Here is a 25,083-nt window from a genome sequence, read left to right as displayed (position 1 = left end):
TTTTTTATTTGAAGTTTTTCTCTCTCGTGTTTTTCTTCCTCTACATCTCAGAGAGAAAGTGTTTCTTTCTTTCTTTCTTTCAGCCCACCTGCTTTCACCTGACAGTGAAATTCTTCTCCACTATCAGTACTTTCGCTTTTGATACTGAAGCGCAGTTTTACTCTCATACTTCTCTTCTTTTACTTGAGTAAAATGTCCAGTGAAATTGAAATTTGGTGTTTTTTTACAGTGTGGTACTGATTGTAAGGGACACTCATGACGATCAGTTTACTCATCATGAGCAGTGCTACTCGGCCTGTGAAAACAGCTGTATAATGTCTTCTGCAGCTCTGGAGGAGACTACAGATTTCTAACAGAATGTCAAACTGGGGCTGTGAAGTTTGAAAGGCATTTTTTCCAGTCAGGGAGGGTCTAGTGAAAGATGATTTCAAGTTGCATTAAGGGAAATGTAGGATCCTCCTTTTGAGGGGAAAAAACCCCATTATTTTATCATTCTGTCTGTGGTGAGTCCCTATATTTTATGATGTGCAAATACTACATCATTAAAGTACCCCCTAAGAGTGGAAAGGGTTTCTTCCACCACTGAGAGTTCACGGCTCCAAACCATCCAAGGCAGAACTCAGAGATTTCCACCAGCAGCACCCTTTGATTCAGACACCTCAGCTGCACCTTCATTACTCTTGATAAAACAGGTTGTTCCACTGGACCAAAGAAGGACTCAATGGAAATTTCCCATTGTGTTTGTGACAACACAGTCTGAATGCTATGATAGGATGTCGTAAAGTTTTCGCAGCAGGTTGGTGAAAGGTGGCAAAGTCACCGGAGAGACGAAGGGAGGAAGAGAAAGAGAGAAAGACAGAAAGTGAGAAATTGAAGCAGACAACAGGAGAGGCAGAGCGAAGCGAGGAGCAAAAGACTGTGAGACAAGAGTTTTCTTGGCAGAGCTCCCTGAAGTGCTGCACATTCCCGCAAGATGAACTGAAGCTGTTTCTGTTTTTTCAGTCTGTGAATTACCTCCAGATTATAGAGAAACAGCTGTTCGCCCACTTCTCCCGGACGCAGCCTGTGTGATTATGCATCGAGTGACAACCAAAACAAACATCCAGCACTCGCTCGAGCTACTCCGCCGAAGTCTTCACGCCTTTTTGATGTTCTTTCCATTTCACAAACTGTCACTCGTTTGCATAACGATTAATAAAACAAATCAGACACGATAATTACAACGACAAAGAAATATTTATTAAATCTTTTTTTCTTGTTTGTTTTAGTTAGTCATAGCTGCTCCAACACGTGTATTTACAAAGAAAGAAATGGCCTTTTTGTAGAAAATTCTAGTGAGGGATTGAGCAGGAAACAGACATTAGAATAGTTTAGATGAGTACAGGAGAGGATGGGGCTCATATAGGCACAAGGTACAGTTACTACAATGTTAAAAGAAATGTGCAGTTTTGTGGCACATCCATTTCTAGTTTGGGAAAGAAAAGCACAGTTGTGGCTAAAGTAACAAAAGCCTTCCCAATGCTAGATGCACTGACAAAAGCCCACATCCTTTTTTAAGATACAGAGGATGGAGAACAGACGCTGCAAACCATGGACACAGTGGTGTTAGCTTTAGGCTACATGGTACCAAAATCAGGTGAAGAAGAAGTCCTTATAGCACAGTTTGCTCAATAAAACATGTAACATCAAAATTCGAGGTGGAAAACAGACTTTCTCCCGCTGCCACAAACAAACACATTGAGCTTCTACACCAATAAAAGTCAATCGCATCTCCTGAATTCTCCAAAATCGTCGTCACGGGCGATCTTAACCGCAGTTTGGCTTGGAAACAGCTGGAGGTGAAGATTAGCAAAAGACCACAAACAGAAACAAAGAACATCCTGCACCTTAAAGACAATTTGGATGCAACAATACAATGAACAAGAGCAGTTTTGAAAAAAAAAGGAGGGAAAACAGATTTATCTGTTCTTTCTTCAGGCCCTTTTGATTCATGATTGTAACCTGACCGCACTGCATGTTTGATATGTGCCATGTTTACACACACACATTTAAAGATAGAGGGTGCAATGTTGATCCTGTTCCATATAAAAGACATATAAAATGAAACAAAGCATTTTTTAATATCAAACATTGAACTTTTTTTTTCTTGCTAAGAACATTAATGTGTCCGTTAAATCACCCTTCAAAAGAGGTGTGAAAAAAAGAGAAAGTTTCTAATACAGTATGTTACAACAGACTAATTGTTGGATACACAGTATCCACAGAACTAACTGATTGGTTTTTCTCATCGTGGCGTGGCTAGAGGCAATGATTACAGTGACTGTCAATGTTGGCCGCACTAAAATGCATGGAGGCTGGTAGGTGTGAGGAGGGAAAGATTTTTGATGAAGTGGTAATTTGTGCCCTCAAATTAAAAATTGTACTGAGAATGTGAATGTTCTTGTGAATGTCTGAAACAGAATAGAGAAGAGCATATGAAGCAATCTGAGATTATGTAATACAAATTTAGTGATTCAAAGGAATGAATTCATGTAAGAAATAACACAGAGTATTGAGTGGTAAAGGTAATAATGCTACTAATTTGAAATAAATAAACAGAAATACAGAATTCTGTACTTTTATGGAATTATTTGTAAATTGAGAGCATTAATGACTATTTAAAGGGGCACTCTACCGATTTTACACATCAACTTCAGTTTACTCGTCACAGAGAGTACTACTCAGTCAGTGAAAAAGTTGTATAATGTCTTCTGTGGCTCTGGAGGAACCTTTTTATAAAGTCCTAAAAAATAACCCCGATAATGTCATTAGGCTTGGGTTTAAAAACTGCAAATTTATAACAGGAAGCCTGTGTAACAAACTGGTGGTGTGGAGTTTGAAAGATGTGGGCATTTGCCAGGAAGGAACGGCATTGAGTTGCATTATGGTATTTGTAGGATCCAGAGTTTGTTTGAAAATAAAACACATCATATCTTGGCCTCTGTTACTTAGATTTGACCATTCTTTTTTTAAATCTGTCTCTCTGTGGCCCTTTAAGCGAGTAAAAACGTTCCTCTCTGACCTCAAGCAGTCTCTGTGCTATGATGGGGTATTAGGGCCACTGTTAATATTACTGTTGTAACATTTCAAAGTTCAAGTTCAAACAACATTGTTATGTTGAGCACACAGCTATAATTTTTTCATATTACTTTTTCTTGTAAAATGACAACTTTATTGTCATATTATGACTTTTTATTAAAGTCATTACTTTATTCTCACTATGTTTTGACTTTTTTTTAAATAAAATTACGCTTGACTGATCCTAAGTCCCGCCTCCCTTAGTTACTGTTGCTGGGTCGGACATGCTTGACAAAAAGAAACATGGCAACGCCAGTTCTCTTTAGCCGGGTGCTGCAGTGTGTATTAGTTTCTGGGCGTCAAGTAATATAGCTTCAAGAAGCCAACAGCAAGGACTACGGTATGCGATGGAAGGATATATATTCACGATGTTAACTTTTATGAACAAGGTAAAACGACGCAAATTGAGACTCAGCAACATCTTTTAACCATCTTCAAAATGTGTTTTTCTTTTCAACATAGCATATCTAAGTACAGGAAAGGGGAAAGCTGATTGAGGTTCTGTCGGGTACCTAGCTTGCTCAACTCTCTTAAGGGGCAGGATTAGGATTGGTCAATTATATTCTTGTAATATGACTTGTTCTTGTAAAATTACAACTTTGCTTTCATAATTTCGTGACTTTTCTTAAAAAATTACAATTTTATTCTTGTATTATCATTATTATTCTTAGAGAGTCTTACGACTCAAATTTACTCTTTTTTTTATTCTCCTGAAATCAAAAAATTTTTCTTGTAAAATTACATTTTATTCTACTAATGTTGCCTTTTTTTTTAAAATTATCACTTTCATAATTCTCATTCTCATAATTATGACTGTTTTATGTTTTAATTATGAGTGTTTTCTTACTTTGCAGCATTTTGTCTAAATGCTGTGCATGTGTTTTCAAATTGGTGAAGATGCTTTCTTAATTTGCTTGTGTTTTGTCTATATGCATTTGTTTTCTTAAGTTACAGAGTTGAGCTCTCAGGGCCACCGTACTTTTATCTCAAAATGACAACTTTAATGTCCGTCTCAGATTTTTTTAAATTTCCCCAAGAGTGGCCCTAATACGCCTTCATACCGGGTCAGTGAGCAGGTGCTACAGGTCTTTTTCAGCAGTAAAACTAGCAGGGCTGTGGCTTCATTAGGCAGTGAGTGAATGTGGAGGGTATCAGTGCTGCTGAGAGTGAGGGGTGGAAAATAAGATTGGGCAATCATCTGTTTTTTCATATCGTCATATTGTCATTACTAGAGATCGCTGATAGATAATCTGATCTGACAACCCAGGGGGGGTTCCTTCCCTCCCTCCTTCTCTCAGTTTCTCTAATTACAAACACGAAAAACTAGTTTTGCTGTATATGACTTCAGACATGACTAGCAAATAAAATAATTCAAAACTGATTTAAAGTCAACTGTCAATAATTACAGGCATTTATATACATTCACAAGTGAATTTCACACTTCAGAGACGCGAGCCAGTCCGGCAAAAATAGACCCGGCGCATAAAGATAGAAGAAGAAAGAAGCGGGGAAAAGAGTTTTCGAAATCCCGTGGCTCACGGACCCAGAGGGCGCACACACACACACACACACACATACACTGGCCAGAATGGCAGCAGATCATCTCTGCTGGCCGCAACAGAGCCGGAAAATGATGGATTCGGATGCTATGGACATTGGTGTGCACAGCAAAGCTTTGGTGGGCAGGCATATGGAGAATGGAGATGCGGGGGGGGGGAAACGGCCATCATCTCTTTAATCATCAATAGTGGATTTGGATTTGTGCCAATCGGCACAAGTCTAGTGGAATAGATATGTTTACCGCATGTTCCTGCTTTAAAACTATTGACTATTGATCTCAGCAGGAGAGCTACAAAGCTTCACATCTTCCTCTCCTTCTCTTTCCCCTCTCAGGTCCACTAGAGTTTCAGTTTGCCCCGAGAGAACAGGACACCTCGCTCTGTTTATTCCATCTCTCCTGGTGGTCGATTTTTCATTCCAGAAATAACAGGTACGAGGGTGCCCCCGGTGTATTTTCTGTACAGACGCCACTTTACACGACATCAAAGAGGGCAACTGAACCCACACAACCCCCTGCCCCCCACACACCACTACCAGCTGCTCTGTAACTCAGTCGCTGTCTCACTGAAACATCTTTTTTACCTCATGTTAGGTATGGACACATCCCTGAACTTTGTAGGAAATTCGCCTCTTTGTACAATAGTTATGACAGTGATTCACAAAAGCAATAGTGTAATAGTAAAACTACATTTGTGACATTTTTAATGACAAATTCGAAAACACAAGTATTCTACGATTTCTACACCCTGATAGCACATCAGACTTTTTTTTTCTTCCTGGACTTTGTTAAAAACTATTTAAAAAAACCATCATCAGCGATCAAGCAAAGCAGATACATAAACTGTACTCAGTGTTTTTGTATGATTGTATCAAATAAACTGTGTGTAATATGAACTAACTTAGTAAGTGTAGTTGCTTTTTATTGCCTTTCTACTGTACTTACAGACTCAACCAGAACAGAAAAAAGCACAAGGACTTCACAATAAATAGGAAAATACATTTTTGCCTGGCAAAATACCGTATTGACTCCTACGCTCCGTTCAAATATTTTACTGTACACCCGTGTTGGCTGCTACAATTGAATTACGTGATTTATTAAAAAACAATACATCAATCAATCATTAAGTCGTCCCTATCCAAACACTAACAGATGAGTGCTTCTTTAAATTTTCTTTTTTCACTCTGAACAAGGGTCCTCCACAGTCTGAGACGATGCATCCGACTCCTTTTTAACCTGAGAGGAAGGTTAAGTCATCAAAGACCCGTCCCATACCCCTGCGCCCTTGGCAACAGTCTCCTAGCAACAACATCCTTCTTGTTTTTCTTTCCATTGGCCCATATGTGATGTGTCGCTCCTGGATCTTTTTAGAAACCTCTTCCACTTTGACGTGAGGTTTAATCATGTTACATGTCGGGGGTTACGTGATGTTTTCCTGAACACCAAAAATGTTAAAGTCTGTAAACTTTTGAGGGATCCCGCTGTGCTTCTTTGCCATTCAAGCTAAAGATTGTACTGATTGTGTAGTTTGTGTTGTGTGTATGTATATGTTTAAAAGCATGTATGTGTGCTTATCTTTAACACAAAGAAATGTTTAATATCTGCATACTGTGAATGGTTGCGAGGCGAACAGGTAAGAGACTCCGCCTCTTTCACCTCGAGGCGCCTCGACCATCAGCACCCACCAGAAAGTCAAGAATCACACTAGTTGGCAAGTCAAAAAACAACAAAGGCTTCAGTGTTGAAGTCCCTTCTTCTCTCTTTTAACCTAGAGAGATTGTCAGTGTTTTTTTTTTTTGTTTTTTTAAAAGTGCTCCTTGAGGGGAGGGGTTGCAGGGTAGAGCGGCCTGTGGTCCAATCAGGACAGTCCATTCCTGGGGGATTCCTCAAACCGGGCGCTATAAAGACAAGATGGCAGCCAGGAGTATGAGGGCGGAGCTGAGCAGGAGGACTGAAGTCTGGCACCGACCGACGGAGTTCACATCCCTTCGAGCCGGCTCTGGCGACTCGTGACCGATGCCGTCTGAAGGGAAAGAGATGGAAATGATCATTCACAAGCAAAACAGCTCAAATTTTAAGAAACAAAGTGGTGCTTTTGTTTTCTCTCTGCGTTAAAATGATGAGGAAGTCAGACACTGTGAGCAGGGCTGTTGGTCACACTCTGGTAAATGAATAATGGTTCAGACAGGAATAAATGAACACAAACAAACACAGACAATACAACAAGGCTGGATTACCAACCAGGCAAAACTGGCAACTGCCTCAGGTCCCAGACTTTCAGTGGCCCCATATTAATCTTGTGTCTGTTGGTTTGTGGTAAATTGAATGACGGCAAATTTGCTTGGGCATATGCACCACTAAAGCACAGCATCAACTGAAATGAAAAGGGCCTTAAAGAGCACCTTAACACCCATTATTAAGCTTTAACACTTCACATATTCATTAAATGGATCCAAACCCAAGCCCTGTGTCAAAATTTACATCATGATTATTCCTAAATAACATTTAGTTTAAAGGAATGGTTAAACACTTTGGGGAAATATACTTCTTGCTGGGAGTTAGATGAATAGATCCGATACCAGTTTCATATCTCTTTGTTAAATATGAAGCTATGCCTCAGGAAATGGTTAGCTTAGTTTAGCAGAAAGACTGGAAACAGTAACAAGTTGGGGTTATGTGGGGGCTATTTTTTGGCTGGGCACAGTGACTTCCTGGAGTCTTGTCGTCACAGTGAGGTTGCCAGGCAACCTACTCATAACCCCCCTTAAAACCATAACTTGTTATTTTTTACACTTTGGTTTTTGTACAGATTAAACAACGAGATAACCTGTTTATAAATGAGCTGTAGAAGTGCTCTGTTTCCACTCTTTATGCTAAGCTAACCATCTCTTGGCTGTAGCTTCATATTTAGCATGCAGACATTGGAGTGGCATTGATCGTCTCAACTTCCTCTCAGCAAAAAAAGCAAATAAGTGTATTTCCCAAAATTTCAAACTATTACTTTAACCAAATTACCACAAGGGGTCAACAGGGGCCCAAAGCTAATTTTTGACCCAGGCGCCCTAGTGTGTTAATCCGGCCATGATGTACAAGCATAATCCTACTTACTGTAGACAAAAACAAAAGCCATGGAGACAGAGAAATACAAATGCATACCCACACAGGGGACAGATAATTTATAGGTTTATTGATCTATCAGCTGATAATGACTGAGGCGTGGACTTGTGCTGAGTAGTAGAGATGATTCACCTAGTTGATCCAGGACATGCGATAGCTAAGCACTTATTTATGTATCAGTAAATACAAATGTGTAAGTAATTTTGTCTGCATTTAAGAAATACTGTTCTATTACAGTATTAAAGTTCATGATAACATGATTATATACTAATACAGTATGTGCTCTATACTAAATGTCATTTGTATAACAATAGGAATAGTGTCCATTATCAGCACAATGAAAAATCAGTCCAATTTAGTCTGTATACTTTTCTTTTTCTTTTCATTTTGCCACTGCGAGCACACTAACTACTCAAAACCTGGTTAGATTTAGTATAGAGTATGGAATTGAGACATATCATGACATTTTGGCTATCTAGGCAACAAGTAAAGAAAATAAACTTTCATTATTTGATTCTTAAGTTCATGAACTCTTCTTAATGTGTATTCATGAATCATGATGTACAAAATGAAAGAAAATTCTAAAGGTAATGAAAAGAAAAGGATATTATCAGCAGACGCAGTAGTTATGGGAAGTTCTGTCTCTAATACACACACACACATAAACATTATGTACTGTTTTCCCACCAACCTCTGGGTTCTAGGGAGTTGTGACTGTTGTCGTCAAAATCGACCCCTTCCTGCACGCTCCCAGAGTTTTTCACACAATTGTCTTCGAAAAAAACAAAGAGGAGAGAGGATATGTGAAGATTAGAGAACTCGAACGTCACTCGTCCACAGCCTGAACACAAGCTGGTGCACAGCAGATTGGAAAACTGGGCAGAGTAGACACAACAATCTGCAACTCACTTGGAGGCCTGACGAAGACTTTGAGTCGAAGGCAGCTCCTTCTTCCCTTGTCGTCAGTGATGGAGGCTGTGGAAAAATCAGGCAGAGTTGAGAACAAAACACTTTAAACACATTACCTACACATTTCCATCCAAAATATCCCAAATACCTTCCTTGATCTAATCTGGGGCTGCATGATTATTGTTTAAAATGGCAGTCCTCATTTTGCTCAATAATGAGATCATGAGTCATCCATCCTCGGAAACAAAACAGTTTTGTTTGAACAAATTAAATTAGAACATTTTATTTTCGCAAAATTGCCTTCACTTCCATATTTTACTTTATAAACATACAGTATAAAAGGAATAGCTTTAAATGTACAAGCATTTAAATTTAACTAGGGACACAAATCAAACTTTCTAAAGTGTCAGCATTGCATCTTATCACCTTACCAATGATTCTTATACCTTTTGTAGCCCAAATCCTCGTATTAATTTCATTTTATTTACCTTTTATTTAACCAGGAGAAAGTCTCACTGAGATTAAAATCTCTTTTAAAGAGAGATCGAAATGTGTCCAAAGCAAACTGTAAGTACCGGGAGCTTGCCTACTTGTTCTTTGATCGGATAGCTCCTGATTGAAATCAGTTTAATTTGTATTTTGTATTTTTGCTTTGGCAAAGTTCTTGTACAGCTGCATGTGTTTAGACATTTAACGTTTGAGAACTTAAAAGAAAGGGTTCTTTAAAAAACGAGGTACGGTAAGGTATCAAAATAAAGTGTTGTTTTGGTATTGATACCAAAACTCAGATACGAGTACCAAACAGTGACACCCAGCCCTACCAAGATGTACACAATTACGTGTCCAAAGTCTCTAAAATCTCTCTGATATTTTTGTATGCATCGATAATCCAGAATCACAGGTATTGTTAATTCACTATGTAATAAGATGAACTTGAACTGAACGCAGCTACTGATGGGATCAGACTTCGCGATATTAGCCATAGTGGAAGACAACTGACGCAGTATCTGGGATATTTCACCTTTTTTAGGCCTTTTCTGGCCTAACTTCTTAAATCGGTCCCTGGCACCTCCTTCCCGTTTAACTACAGCATGTATATATAATGTATATAATGCAAGCCTTGAAGGACTGCACACTACTTGTTGAACTCTAAACTGGTGATCGTAGATTGCCATGTCTCTAGGACAAGTCATGGCAAGAATTTATGACACTGTGATCACATAATCTGCAACACGAAAGGCAAAATATTGTTTAGTCTGATTGCAGCATAGGTTTTGTGGTCCTACTTCTGCAAACCCACTCAGCATTCTCCATTCACTTCACAGCTTTACCTGAGACCTCTTCACTCTCTAGAATCTTCCTTAATTCATAAACATCAGCTACGCAGTAGAAACGACCAATCTGACAAGGTCGATTGTTTCTTCATCAGAGGTATTCCACACTTATCTCCTTTAAATACAGTCTGAAGAGCTTTATCTCGCCTTCTGAACTTCGCTCTCATCCTAATGCTCCATATTTTATGATATGAAACAACTCAATGTCACCCTCATATTTCCAAGTCTAATCTGGCCAGGGGCAGTCATTTCTGCAGTTGCGTTGCATGCTGTTATGCTCACCTACAAAATCTAATTTCCTCTGATTCCTGATTGTGAAAGGCTACGATTAAAAAAAACATTTTTTTGTGTGGCTGCTGTGATAGTTTTGCAGAGCCAACAAAACTAATTAGTTTTCAAGTAGTGCTGGGGACCTAGTCGTTAATAGAGTGCTGAGGGTGTCTCCAGCTGTGACGAATGACTTCAACTTCTGTCTGCACTTTTGTCAAGAATATTTTTATGTTTTGTCTGGCTATTTTTCATCCCACAATAGTTTTTCTCTCGTCTTTTTCCGCATGGGCCTCGATACTCTGACCTCTGTCATTTCCTGCTGCCTGCCAAGCCTCTCAAACACACACACAACCTTGAGTGTGTTTGGATATTGATGACCGTGTGTTGGGTATGTATGCATGCATGTATGTAATTATGGTTTTCCCAAGTATGTGCATCTGTGCACAGACGTGTCCATAGTTTGTCCACAGACACTCTTCTATCCTTTCACCCAGACACTCCGTGTGATGGATTCTGTCCCAGCGGTGAATTCTTGATAAAAGTAAACCATGTCAGTGTTTCCACTGTCGCCGATGATTCTGGCTCTTATTTCAAAAGGCACTTTATCAGATACCGTGCGGTTGTGAGAGGAGATAAAAATCATTTTTAAAACTTCAGCATGAGAGGAATATTGGAAGCGAAGCAGCAGAGGGAGGAAATAAACGAGAGAGGAACGGTGTCAATCACGCTGCTTCTGTCTGTGTCAGCGGATATCGAGTAACTTACCTCACACCCTGGCTGGCTGGAACAGACAGGATAACTCACTGTCTCAGTTTTTGTCTCTGAACTCGAGTGGCCAAAACCCTCTTTTTCTCTTTCTTTATGCTCCTTCTGTCTGTTTCCTTGGCTGTCATTATCTCTCTCTAACTTTGTTTGACTCCTATAAAAAGTGTACTTCTGCCCTCTTGCACGAACGTGTTGAGGGACAGATATATCAAGACACATTATAGGAAAAAGGGAGAAACCATTGTCCCAAGTTCCCATCTAGGACGTTTTATTAATCTCATGAAATTATTCGGAATAGGGCTGCAACTAACAATTACTTTGATTATCAAATAATCTCTTGATTATTTCTCAATTAAATGATTAATCGTTTAGTCTATAAAATGTCAGGAAGTAGCGAAAAAGTCCAAGGGGACGTCTTCAAATTGCTTAATTTGTCTGACCAATGGTCCGTGAGCCAAATATATTTAATTTAGACTGATATAAAACAGAGAAAAGCAGCAAATTCTCACACTTCAAAAGGTAGAACTAGCAAATGTTAGGAATTTTGGCTTGATAAATGACTAAATAACTGTTTAATTTTCTGTTTTTTGATTAATCGAATCAGTTGATCATTTCAGCACTAACACAGATCAATTTGTTTTTTGGATGAACATTTCCATTTCTAATGTTTTTTTCTAGAACTATTTTACTGTAGATTCAGCCAGGGAATGTTCTTTTTTTTTTTTTTACCACAGTCTCTAAATCAGTGACCAAGATATATTAAACTGCAGGTAACCATAGCAACAATACATATGCCTCACACTGCACTACAATTTATACAGCTGAAACAGACACTGTAAACTGATTACATATGTTAGATGGAAACCTATTAAAATCGCAGTTTTCAGCCGCTGTGGCAAACAAGCTGTTTTCAATATTTTTTAGGAATAACTCATTGCTCTGAAAGATGGAGTTATCTCTGGAATTTTGGTGAAAGATCAGCGTTGTGTGTAAAATCCTGCTATGCACAATTAAGTTCATTGACAAAAACAGAATTGTAACTTGTCCAAAGTGCAGATTCCAGACTTCCCGTAGGTGCACCACACAAATCTGTTGGCCAATCAGCAGTGGACATCCACAAAAAGGACAAAGAAGTAGCCATACAGCTGAGTGCGTGCTGCAAAAAGAGCCATAATGCATTAGCAGTAACAGTAGCTGCAGTTGTTTTTAGATGGTGAAAAGGCCAAATTAAAAGTATAAAACCCTTGTAAAACTGTAAAAAAAACCTCAGCCGCCAGGAATGCAGCATGTTTTCCTTTGGTCCGAGACCATGGTATAAGCAAGATATATCAGGAGTCCTCGTCTTATGTGTTATGGACAACTTGTTATGGCTTTGATGGGGTATTTTGTGAAGTATTTCATGTGAAGACTGACAATAGTGCTTTAATGTGTTTTTAGTACTTTTGGCTAGTTATTTGTGGTCATTATACATTTTAGTATTTGTCAGGTGACCATTCCTGATGGCCATTCCTGTGATGTTTTTTTAGATCTGAGGAAGATCTTTCATCCCCCAAAATGCTGTCTTGTCTGTTAATAAAATGTCCTAAAACGTGCAGAATCTTTTCTTCCTTCTTTCTGTTTTTCTACTATTTCTCACTCTCATTCTTTATCTTTCTCTGAAATTGTGTCACACTGTCTCTCTCTCATCTCACTTTCTCACCCTCTTTCTCTCCCCATACCACCATCCCTTCGCAGATTCCAACACACGCACAAATACCCAACTGTCTCTCTTCCTTTCTCTCATGTCTGACACTGAGGTCAGAGTCTGGGTTTTCTATCCTCAAGCAACACAGCCGTGCTTCACCGTGACTGTAACTCCAGCTCTGCCTGCAACTCTAAACCCAGCGTTAGTCAGGTCATCCAGCCGCCGCCTCACCATGACAACGGGACGACGGTAAACCTCCCGGTCACGCGCCCAGGCACATGTTATACGTTCAGTCATGTGCTGTGGGACTTGTGATCGTCGCGTTCGCACATTCGGAACTGGCAACACCTTTCAAAGATCCCTCAACAGGCTGGTATGCCGTGTAAGGTCAAGCTTTGGTGTGACTGTGAAGTGAATTAGGCAGAGCCTGATATTAATACTGCGCGATCAGATGTTTTTCTTGTGATGATTGGTTTATCTTGGGGAACAAAGCCTCTTGTCTTTGCTTCAGCCGCGAGAAGCTAAAAGGAAACTGTCGCGGCGCTGTGCTCGCAGGGTTCATGTCATTATCGATGTAGATCTGTGCTGGCTGTACGGAGCGGGACCCGGGCGTTTGAAGCGAGAGGGCTTTACAGGGAGACAGTCATCTCTCTCACACAGGGAGAACCAGACTCTCAACTGTCTCCTCTGAAAATTGGATTTCTATCCCCTGAGATTAGGATCAGGCTTCCCCTGCTCCACTGAGGCTCTATTAGAAAAACATGCCGCCTTCTGAGGCCACGAGAAGCTCGCAGCACAGACCTTGTCGTCATCTCAGTGACCTTTGACCTTCTAGGACCAGCTGCAATACTGATCCCACACCAGGGCGACTTTCCTCTGGGTTTTTGTCTGTCTGCCAGATGGGCAGGCCCTTAGCCAACTGCAGGTGTCATCTTTTTGACATAGCCTCACCCTCTTCCACCCTGCCTGGGGCGAATGATGAGCACCACAAAGGAGGACAAAGGAGTGTCTGTCTTCACTGAGACAAGCAGATATGAACTCACCTTCAATGTGTCATTTACATGGCCACTGAATAGATTCCCAAACCATATTATATGTACAACATGCAATTGGACACTGACACCAGCAGCTGATAAAACAAACTTTACTGTAACGTAACCGGCATTTCTGGTCTGGAAAAATATGTTTTTCATGTATGACAGCAATAGGCTACTTCTTTTCTTACTGATGTCAATATAAGTTTCCAAGGCTTTCCATAAGGCTCCAAGAAAGACTCATGAAGAAAGTCTTTGAGTGAATGAATTATGATATACTGTAAGCATTCAATTAGAAGAAAGACAAACAATTCTTTGTTAGCTGACTGACAGTTGGAGCACCTCGTGGCTTGCATGGACATGAAACTCAAGCACAAAAGATAAGAAACTGCATTAGAAATTACTTTGTACTTTGCTAAAAATAAGTCAAAGGTACAGGCCTGTGGACATCACGATATGAATTACGAATCAATACTTGTATATCAGTATGTCTAAAGTGAAAAGGGGCCACTTGAAATGAGGATCCTACAAATGATTACCACCTACTGTACGGTTCCCCTCAGCTCTTTTGAGCTGATATATATATATATATATATAAACTATTAGCTAAAAGAGACTAAAATGCCTAAAATATCTATATATCAGTATGTCAGTACTATCAATGCTGTGTTTTTAGCTTTTTTTGGCCAAAAACGTCAGTCATTGACTACTGTCAGTGCTGCTTAAAATCATTTGGCTTTCAGAGTAGTCTCTGGTAGTTGAATTCAGCAACTGTGGTGCAGAGGTTTGTTCACAATTGTAACGATGAAGCGTTCTGAATTTGCTACAACTACTGAGTCTGACTAGCTTCTTCTCCACAGCAATGGCAGCTGCGAGTCATGGATGTTGTAGTTTTACGAGCCATCATACCAAGACAGGTGAATCACGTGTTTCTGTGTGGAGGAACAGCATAGCATTTAGCATTTAAATGAGAATTTATCGGTATACTACATAATTCCGGAAGCAGCTCTTTCTGACTACACAACTCCATACAATGTGAGGACAAATATCGGTATTATGTTAAATGTTCTGACTATAGGGCCTTGGTATTTTCCCGGAGGTGTCTTTGTCTTTTCCTATTTCATCCGGTGGAACAAGGATCTGATGGATGAGTCATGAATCTGAGTCAGCGAGAGATAGTCCATATGGCCTGAAACTGCTCGAAGCCATATGGACTGTCTCTCTGCCTTTCTCTCTCTTTCTCTCTCTCTCTCTGGATGATCAGTCATCATCAACGTCTACATGAATCATCTTCATTCAGTTTCACATCAACCAGAGCCAACTAAACAAATGAAGCAGAATTAGGCAATCTATGCTTTTTCTTATCGACATCCAAGGAATTGCAACAACATCAACAATTCTCTGGCACAGCTAACAGTAGACCACAATTTCCCTAAACAATACAGTCACATTTATGCAACAGAGTCGAGAAGACTAGCCAAAGGACACAGAGATCCAACAGAAACATCTAGCTAAGGGTAATACATCACAATGCAAAATACTGCAACAAAACTACAGATTTAGATTTGGTTTAACTCGCATGACGACAATCTTGATGATGTTGGGATCCCAGATGCTCGCTTGTAGCCCAATCCAAGATAAGTAAGGTGAAGACGAAGTTGTTGAAAGACATGAGAACAAATTCTCCAGTAACTGATATTTTATCATCAACCTAACTACTTAATTATAAAAATATCTTCCTTGTGATCTTAAACGCTTCATCTGCATCACAAACCCACCAAACTTCCTTTTAGCTTCTCGTGGAGTGGAGTTTTCAAAGATACAAAATGTGATACAAAAAATTCTAAAGGGGGTTAATCAGTGACCAGCTATCAGATACCAAATCTGATTTGCATTTCAACAGAAAAAAATGTCCTCTGAGATTGGCCAAACTGTGTATTTCTTTAATGAACTCAGACTTTCAGGCAGCATTCCAAAACACCTGCTCTGGGCCTGGAGGCAAGGCTAAAAAGCTGCACCAACACTACCCAGTCACTAGTCTGCTTGTATTTGATATCTGTATTTGAACTTTCTTGAAATGCCAAGATGGTGCTCTCTTTTCACCGCCTCTTGCACTTCATACCATCTCTTCCTCTTAACTACGAAGTTCCTCTGACCGATGTAATGTAAATACCAAAACTCCACCATGGAGAGCATTGTATCACATGTAGTCCCTCTCCTCTGCCCCTGCAGGGCACAGCTGTTTGTTTTGCAGAGTCTTCTCACGTGGAGGAGAAAGCTGACCTCAGCCAGTCAGCAACAAAAGACACTTCAGACAAGAACTCAACAGTAGAGATGTTTTGCTCCCTCTGGCTCATATTTTGGCTTGCCCTTATTCCAATGAGAAACAAAACCCAAACATTGTTGCTGTCTTTTTGAAAGATTTCAAGATGAAATTAATATCGATCTTCTGATATAACTCCCAGTTAAAGCTGGGTGTCATTTTAAATCTTTCTATACTAGTGCTGATACGATACCTGAGTTTCAGTACTGATATCAAAACAATACTTTTTGGGTACCTTATTTGAGAAATATCTAATTATTTTTCTACAAAAGCCTTTTTTTTTCATTTAACTGAAGTTAAAGCGTATACTCACAGATATAATAATACTCTCTGCCAGGGCGAAACTCGAAGCCTAAGGAGAAGGGAGTGAAGAGCTGGAACTTCTCTGAGAACTTCAGCGGTCCGTTCGGCGACAGAGGCCTGTTGCACTCCCAGCGTTTGAAGCCCTTGGCGGTGTGGTCGCAGGAGCTGTAGCCGTCGTAGTTCACCATGTAGAGGACGTAGCGCTCGGCCCGCTCGTCAGAGACCGGGCCGATGTAGTGTGGACAGTAGACATCAAGGTAGTCGTTGATGCAGACATCGATGTGGTAATCACCCCGGTAAAACCTGGAGGAGAGAGAGCGAGAAAATAGGGAAATGTGAGTGGTTTTGTGCAGAAAAACATCAAATCTGCATGAAAATACCAAAGCTGTTTTTAGGTATTTTGGGGCAAGTGTCAAATCTTCATAAGCAATTACAAGCCAGCTGGAAGTCTTTCAGGTCTGTGAATGCTGACTGTTAAAATGAAAGTTAAAACTTGTTAAAAGGTTCTTTTTACACAACTGAGAGCAAGTTACTTCAATACACATGCCTTATAATTAAATATTCTGCCTCTCAGTGTCACTTTTTTTTATTGTTATGGGGTTTTACCAGGTCGAAACTTGCAACTTGACCACTAGTAGCGCTATGGAGCAGTGTTTTTATGTGTGGGTCCCCATTTTGTTTTGCACACACACACACACACACGTGGGTGACACGATACACATTCCTACCAATGGTTTCACACTATTCCACTGATTGACAGGTGGTGGTAACGCGCCAAGAAACGCAGCAATGTGCTAGCAAAAGGCAGGGAAGCAGAAGACTACTAGCAAGGACAGCGTGGATGTAAACAATGCAGGTTTCAAAATGATCAAAAGGAATGGAAAGAAATGAATTCGCATTTGTTAGACCTCAAAGATACAAAGTGCATTTTGGTGAATAACACTGAAAGTAAACAGGGCACCTTTAAGCCTTGAGACTTAAATCCAAATTTCATGTCTGCACCTCTGAAAGATACATTAATAAAATCATGCTTGCATTTACACCAAAGAAGCATGTGAGCACTTATGCTTAACTGGATTTAACTGTGTTTATAATCCACAGTGAGGTTTTTTGGAGTGAGGCAGTTTTTTGTATGTCAGCAATAATATCAATATGTTCTGTTGTTTACATGCGAGCATGATTCCTGCAAGAGCATCATACAAGACCATGTGATCCCTGATCTTGACCTTTTTAATGAACAGAAGATTTGCTGAACATGCATGCTCTCTCTGTTTTGCACACATTTAACATTCGGATCCCCGAAGCAGTGCTTTGCTCAAGGGTACATTGGTAACAGCTGTTTAAATGGGAAGATAGTTACTCATTGATTTGTTTGGGGAGTCTCTCGCCATCATGCTCCTTGATGATGAGTTCTCCAAAGAGTTATAATACTCAAAACAGCTGCTGAAAAGATATGATACTTTTGGTGTCTTAGTGAGGCCACAGCTGAAGAAAAAGTTACCATATGTGCTCGGAAACTGAGGTCGGACTGTAAAAGACACATCCAGGCTAGGGCTCCGGTTTTGTTTACAGAATCTCACCATGTCAGTCTCAATCATCCCGAGCCTCTTGTGAGACTCCACCGAATCCCCCTGCAACACATCTGCCCTGGCAGAAACCTCTTACGACACACGCTAGTCAGTCCTAAGCCATATATCAATGTTAGTGCTCAGCAGCAATAACTTATGCTGGTGCTGAAATTAAAGTCCCCTAGCATTACAGGGCTAATCCCCCTGGTTAGCATGGACCTTTAGCAGCTTTAAGAGGATCCCTCTGTAGAATGAGATTTTCATTAGCCCAATATGACAGCTTGATGTAGGAGGCCCTTGTGGAATCTCAGAGTCTGGGAAAATGAGGCCTGCTCTCAAGCCTTGAAACAGCCCCAAGATTTTTCGCCTGGTGTTTACTGTAAACCGAGTGGACAGGAGAAAGGGAGAAAAAGTGCAGCGGCAAGATATGCCAGGTATTCATTCCTGAGGAGAGTGATTGGAAACCCATATTCCCATAGGCGTCGTATAAGGTTGCATTTCTGAGGCTTTTTGCGGAGACAGATTAGGCTTGGACAGCCGGCTGGTTGCATCTCTATAGCTGCTAATGGCCCGCGGTTCAGTATCACTGACATAGTGCGGATGTCTTCAATACTCCACCTCTGTTCATTGACACAGTGAGGGCCGTCAGGGGAGTCAGGCCAGAGACCGTGTTGGAGCATGCAGCAGGCTGATGATCTGATACGGGTGAACTCACCAGAGCACCGCGGGGTTTTTACCCTGAGGTTTCACAGGGCCTCGCTGCCCACAGATCGGATATTACGCCTACTCCTGCTCCTCGCCGAGGGAATGGGAGTACCAGTCAGCTGATCTGAGGCCAGGTGAGACAGGGAGGGAGGGGTTGAGACGCAGCTGTTGCCGCTGACATGTACATGTTGGGGCTTCGGGAGGCGTGAGTAGCATAAAGGGAGGTGTGTGCTCGCCGTCGGCTTGCTGGGTGTATCAGGTTGTCGTTACACAGATTGTAAATGTGCTGCAGGATTAGTGGCTGTCCTACTGGGTTTGTAGGGGCCACAAATGAGCAGATGTGTGTGTGTGTGTATACGTGATAGTGGGGTGTGTGGGTGTCTTATGGCATCAGCAGTCATATTCAAAGCTTTTTCTCTCTCTAATTATAGTCTGGTCAAACGTGAAACCAAAGCCCTTGTTTTCTCTCCCAGGTTTGTCTTCTTTTCCCCCTTCAGCACCAGCTGAGCGCTTTGGCTCCAGGCAGGCACAGCTTGGCCTCCCTTAGCCTCAGTTTCAGATCTGCTCGCTGATATTATGACTACCAGGGGTCAACCGGCTCCACAGTATCATGTCCTCAGCCAGAAGCACTGTGGGATAGCCTGCTTTGTCCTCCCGTGTCTTTACAAAGCCTTGAATGTTAGCTGCAACCTTGCAAGTGTCAGTGGCTGTCAATCAAACCTGACCCAGGAGTAACAGCTAAGATCAGTCAGGATTAGGAAGACTTTCTAACTAATGCCTTTGTGAGAGAGAGGTGGGAAAAAGTTTGCAAAAGTGATGATGAACCTGTTCAGACCTGGATAGTTGTTTTCAGATACATCCAGATTGTGTCTGGAGTGGGGGCAGCGTTTAGTCCCGGCATCAACAAACATCTCAAAATCAGTCTCCAGTGACCGCTTCTGATTGGATTTCACTTCTGCACTCAATAGAAATCAATACATTCTTCACTACTCAATGCTTCAGTGCAGAAACATCTACAGTAAGTCAGCGGCCATCTTGGCCTCTAGCAGGCAAAACATGTTTAGTTGGAAGTTTCATAATTTTGTTATTGTAGCCATTGTACTTTCTGCCATAGAAATAATTCCTATAAACATTGTTGACATTGAGCTCTGAGGATTATCCAGAGAAGTGGGGGGGGGGTTATGAAAGGACAAGTGGATCTTGAATTTGAAATGTAATTTTTCAACAAAATTCCATACACCGCAGTGTATTGGGGTGGAGGCAAAAATCTGACAGATGAAAATCTTAAAACCTATGCAAACTGACAGTGTGCCATGTGTGGGGACTGCACCCCCTGCCCCCGCTTAGCAGCACGCACGGAAACAATGTGCATCCCTGTCTGCCTGCAAATGTGGTTTGGGTGATCAGTTTCTCATTCTTGCATATTTTTTTTGCTATCCATTTATGATCAGATCACCAGAGAAGGATTTAGATGGCAGTTATGAATAGGGTCAAATGTGACCAAACATGTGCAGCAAACAGGCTGTGTACTAAAATATGGACTGTGAGGTGTTTATTACAAAAGACGATAAAATGCACAGTGAGAGTAGTAAGAGTGCCAACAGATGATCCAGATGTTTGCCAGATGGAGGCTATAAGGAGGTTTTTGAGTGGCAGAAATGAAATATTGACAAGACACAGTCATAGACACACAGCCTGACTCAAGATGTGGTCAAACGGATGACATTTCAGCTCTCAATGTCTTCTGGTTTCTTCGTTTGAGGAAGTTGACCAGATAGTTTCTCCTGCTGATCTCCACTCTGCTCTCTACAATCTCTACCCTGAGACTCTGACGGTATCCGTCACCCATCCCACCCCCCACCCCCACCCCACCCCTTCTGTGGGCTGGACTGAATCGTAAGAAACCTTCATTCATTTACCGAGCTATAAACCTTCGGCAGTATTTGCAATCTTCAGCATCAGGGTTTCTTCACTTTCATTACCAGAAAGATTTATTCATCTGTTTTTCTAAATGACTTTGTTGTTATAGGCTATTTAGTGAGTCATTAAGCCTTCACAGGGCTGATCAAGCCAATTTCAACAGTTGTGTTTTCCTTTTCTCGTTCTGAGCAGCAGGAAGGCTGATGGGTTTGGAGGTTTGATAGTAGGAAAACGGAACAAAAAACCCCAAGCAGCACGGTTTAGCAGTTCAGTGTCAGTTATAAATGTGTCATAATGATCCATTAACAAAATAAAAGCACCTAAATCCATTTGTCTTGGGGATTAATGATCCCTGATTGGCTGAATTACTCACGGCCAGTTGGAGGGGCTTATCAATGAATCAGTAACTGGAGCTCTTAACAAAGCACACACATCGATGGATAATCCCTCTTTTCAGTGAGCTCCCCCACTTGTTTGCTTTCTTTATCCCCTTCTGTTGTGTTATTGTCACTCTGTGGCCTGGCACAGGTAAGGTATGGCAGAGCCAATACAGAGAGAAACAGACAGAGTTTGCTGATGGTAGATTTGTGTCCATTTAGAGTGGTAGACGGAAAGTGAAAAAACTGAGTTAATAAGAAGGAGAGGAGAGAAGAGAGAAGTGTGTAGAGGTGAGAGTGGGAGTACGCAGAAGAAAAAGAGGAGAAGGGAGAGAAAGAGAAGAATGTAGAAGACAAGAGGGTATAAGAAAGTAAAAGGCAGGGAGGGAACTAGAGGAAAGGAGGAGGAAGAAAGGATGGCTGTAGAGTTCAGAAATACTGAATTCAAGGGTCAGAGTCCCCTTTAGACCTCCCCCTTAAATTCATTTTTAAGCATTTTGATTTTCCATATTAAATTTATTCAGTTAGCTGTTCAATTATATTTACTACAAGTTTCTTCGGGTCCTCATATTTCTTCTAATATTTTGTTGCCATTAAAGTAAAATTCAGTCAAGTCAAATTTAAATATTTCTAAAACCACCAAACTTTCAGAAAAAAATACAGAGGACATGACCTCAGTGTGCTCAATGGTATCTGAGAGTGTAACTGAAGAAATGTTAGCTAGTTAGTTATAATGGTGTGGTCCTTTCAGAAATAAAGATAATAAAAACAAATGTTATCAAAAACAAATAGCTTTTAGGTTCTAGGAGCCACCGAGAGCAGAGAGAATGAGAAGAAGAAGGGAGGGAGAAAAGAAAAGAGAAGAAAACAGGAGAGTAAACAGGAGAGTAGAGAATGAACGAAATAGAGAGATGTGAGGAGCAAAGAGAGGAGTGTAGCACACAAGCTGGTAGAAGAAAGTAGAAAAGAGGAGCGGAAAAGAGTTCAGAGGAATGAGGAAGAGGTAGAAGAGAGGAAAGGCTGAGAAAAGAGAATAGTGGAGGAAGAGGAAAGGGGGAGATTAGACAAACAAAAAGAAGAGAAGCAAAACAAGAAGCGAGAAGGAGAGGAGAAGAAGAATCAAAAGAGCAGAGGAGGGAGGGAGAAATGAATGAAGAGAGTAGAACAGAGCAGAGAGGAGAAGTAAGAAGAGGAGCAAAAAAGAGATAGAAGAAGAAGAAGAATGTGGACAAAACAGGAGGGTAGAAGAAAGAAAGCAGAAGGGAGGAAGAAAAGAGGATAAAGCCCTCCTGTTGTTTTCCTCATGAAAGTTGGGTCAGACAAGGGGCAGCTTCCCAGGGTTATTCCACAAAGAAAGAAAAGAGGAGATGCTTACAGCCCTGCAGAAACACATGAAGCTGTCACACACACACACACACACACACACACACACACAAACACACGCACACAGTGATAATGTCTGTACTGAAAGACAAGAGAGCACACAAACCACAGACTGCAGACCTCACGCTGCTTCTATATCAAGTCCCTCAATTTACTCCTCCACAAACTGATGTGTACCTACTCTTTAAACAACACAACGTCGAAATCTGTAGTTCCTGATTACAGCCTCTAGGGGGAACTCTTTATGGGGCCAAAAAAGGGCAATCAGGCCCTGAACATGTGATGTGATGTCACCAGATGGGGTCTGTCCGTCCAGTTGCCCTCGGGGTTGGGAGGTCTCGATCACCCTCCCTCCACCTGTCCCATCATTCATAGCTTTTCGCCGCTGGGAAGTTAAAGCCATTATTACTTTGTTGGCTAATTATATACACACATCTGTCCGTGGACTCACAAACACACACGTACACACTGAATGTATTTAAACACATAATGTGTCTGCCAGGGGGGCTCAGTCCGACTGGGCGTTGACAGCAGAGAGATGGGAAAAATGGAGCCTGTAAAGTAGAGACAGTTTCTGTTTTTTCCTGCTGGGAACAAAACCAAGGGAGGTGAATAATTGGCCTCAGATTGAAAACACATTGCTGCTTGTGGGAAGGCACCTCGGATACTTAAAACATAAAACAGAGGAGCTGGGGAGAGAGAGAGAGACTTGAAGCAGAGACAGGAAGAATGAGAGCGGACGGTCTGTTTGTGGATCCTGGTGGTCCTGACTGTGCCAATCGCTAACTCGTCCTTCAGTGCAGCTGCAGCCACACTGTGCGCCAGGCTAAGTGAGTCCACACAGGCAGAGAATGTGTTATGTAAAGCTCCATGTATATTCTAATCTCTGTTCTTTTTGCAAATTAGGCCCTGTTGTCTTTGTACCTCGTGTGCCAGTGTGAAAAACTGGAAACTGACAAAACCGATGAACAATACTTTTTTCAATAGCTTACTATGAGATATATGTTATGCTATATGTTTTTCTACAAAACCCCTTTTTTTTTCATTTCAACACAAGCAATCTAGGTAAGGCTTTATTTTTTCAGGTCTATAATTTCCTAATTGTTTCTGAGGAAGTATTATAGAAAATAGGAATTTCCTTAAAAGAAGAGGAACTCCAGCGATACAGCATTGCATATAAAGGAGGGGGGACTGGTGAAAAATGAAGCAGCAGAGGCGTAAATATCCTGACTTTTTAATTTCTGGCATGGGTCATGCTCCAAAAACACTGGATCCTGCTTTTACCATAATGCAACCAAATAGTGTCTTTGACCCCCTTTACTCGGTAAATGCCCACTTCTTTCGATGCTCCCGGTTTATACAGTAAGACCTGCAACTGCATACAGCTGTAGTATTACTAACCGTGACAAATAAACTGAGTGGAGTGCCCCTTTAAATCCAAGTAAATATGAATTCATTATTAATTTATTATTGGAAACTTCATCATTCACCATATACAGTATTAAAGTGAATGCTAACCTGTAGACAAATTTTGCATGTCCAGCTGACATGCTGTTCACTGAATAATAGGTTTCTCAGGCTGAGTACTAAAAAGTATTAAAGCTCAGACTAAAGTGGAAGGAAAAAAATGCAAAAAAGTAAAGAGTCCTAGTGAAAACTTACTTACTTTGCGACTATAAAATAACTGATATGTTGATTCACACTGGACTAATATTATCAGCTGACTGCGTATTTCCACAAAACTAAATTTGAGTGACCTGACCCTTTAAGATGAATATTTCTGACTGGGTACAGATAAGTGAGACAAGAGATTCTCTTCTGGATGATTACCGACAACACTATTCTGGTGTCAAGGAGGTCAAAGCAGCAACATCAGCATGGGGTTAGTGTCAGTCAACACACATAAACACACACACACACACACACACATACACAGCAGGGCTCCGTCATTCAGTCAGTGTAAAACCCCAAGGGGCTGACAGAGCGAGTTATAAACCCCCTCTGTGCTAAATTATGGTTGTTCAGGTTGCCATGACGCCAGTTTACAACAACGCAATGTTCCGACCACAGAATCAGCGCTTCTGACAAACACATAGTGTTCATACCTGCATGCGGGCGTGCATATACATGGGCCCCGACACAGGAACACGAACCTCCGCTACCTCCCTTAATGCCACATAACTCCAGGAGGCCCAGAGCGGGTCCTGTTAAAATAACCCCACTAAAATATGTCCCATCAGCACCTGCTGGACATGTGTACTGAGGAACAATCTGCAGGATGCTACAGATCACTGTATACACATGTTGTGATAATTATACAGTATAGTAAATGAACAAATTTTTTATTAAACTTAATGTGGACACTGCTGCAGAGCACACAGCCAGTGTAACCTCTGAGAGCAGCTGAACATCCCGGGATGCCTCCTATCAGACGAGCTGCTCATCGTGCTCGGCTGATATCGATCTGACACCTTAGACTCTGAGCTGAGGTCAGGGGTTAGTGACAGCCCATTATTCAGCCTGAGAGCCAGTGTTTGGTCAGTGTCTGGACCCAGGTGACGGACTGACCTCACTGTCGTCCATCTTAGGAGCTACTGAGGGATGGAAGGTGAAGTTTAAATAGTCTCTTAAAAAAAAAACTCAATTCCCCATGAAATGCTTCATGCTTCATTCACTTCTGTATTTTCTTCTTAAACGTAAACTGGATTCCTACTCT

At 41.1% G+C, this 25,083-nt stretch overlaps 1 protein-coding gene across 1 annotated transcript in view; it reads right to left on the bottom strand.

Moving 5' to 3' along the window:
- Positions 1–1,217: 1,217 nt before the first annotated feature.
- Positions 1,218–25,083, bottom strand: part of LOC122865520 (ephrin-A5b-like) — a 75,067-nt gene continuing 51,201 nt past the window's right edge. The window contains exons 2-5 of the mRNA XM_044174051.1: positions 16,425–16,717; positions 8,702–8,767; positions 8,484–8,564; positions 1,218–6,698 (exon numbers count right to left, since the gene is read on the bottom strand). Coding sequence (XP_044029986.1) covers positions 6,574–6,698; positions 8,484–8,564; positions 8,702–8,767; positions 16,425–16,717 — 565 coding nt within the window. The 3' untranslated portion in view covers positions 1,218–6,573. The remainder of the gene's footprint in view (positions 6,699–8,483; positions 8,565–8,701; positions 8,768–16,424; positions 16,718–25,083) is intronic.

The sequence above is a fragment of the Siniperca chuatsi genome, linkage group LG18 (assembly GCF_020085105.1).
Source record: "Siniperca chuatsi isolate FFG_IHB_CAS linkage group LG18, ASM2008510v1, whole genome shotgun sequence".
Taxonomy (NCBI): Eukaryota; Metazoa; Chordata; class Actinopteri; order Centrarchiformes; family Sinipercidae; genus Siniperca; species Siniperca chuatsi.
Note: the sequence above shows the minus strand (reverse complement) of the source record. Positions and strands in the feature narration are given on the sequence as shown.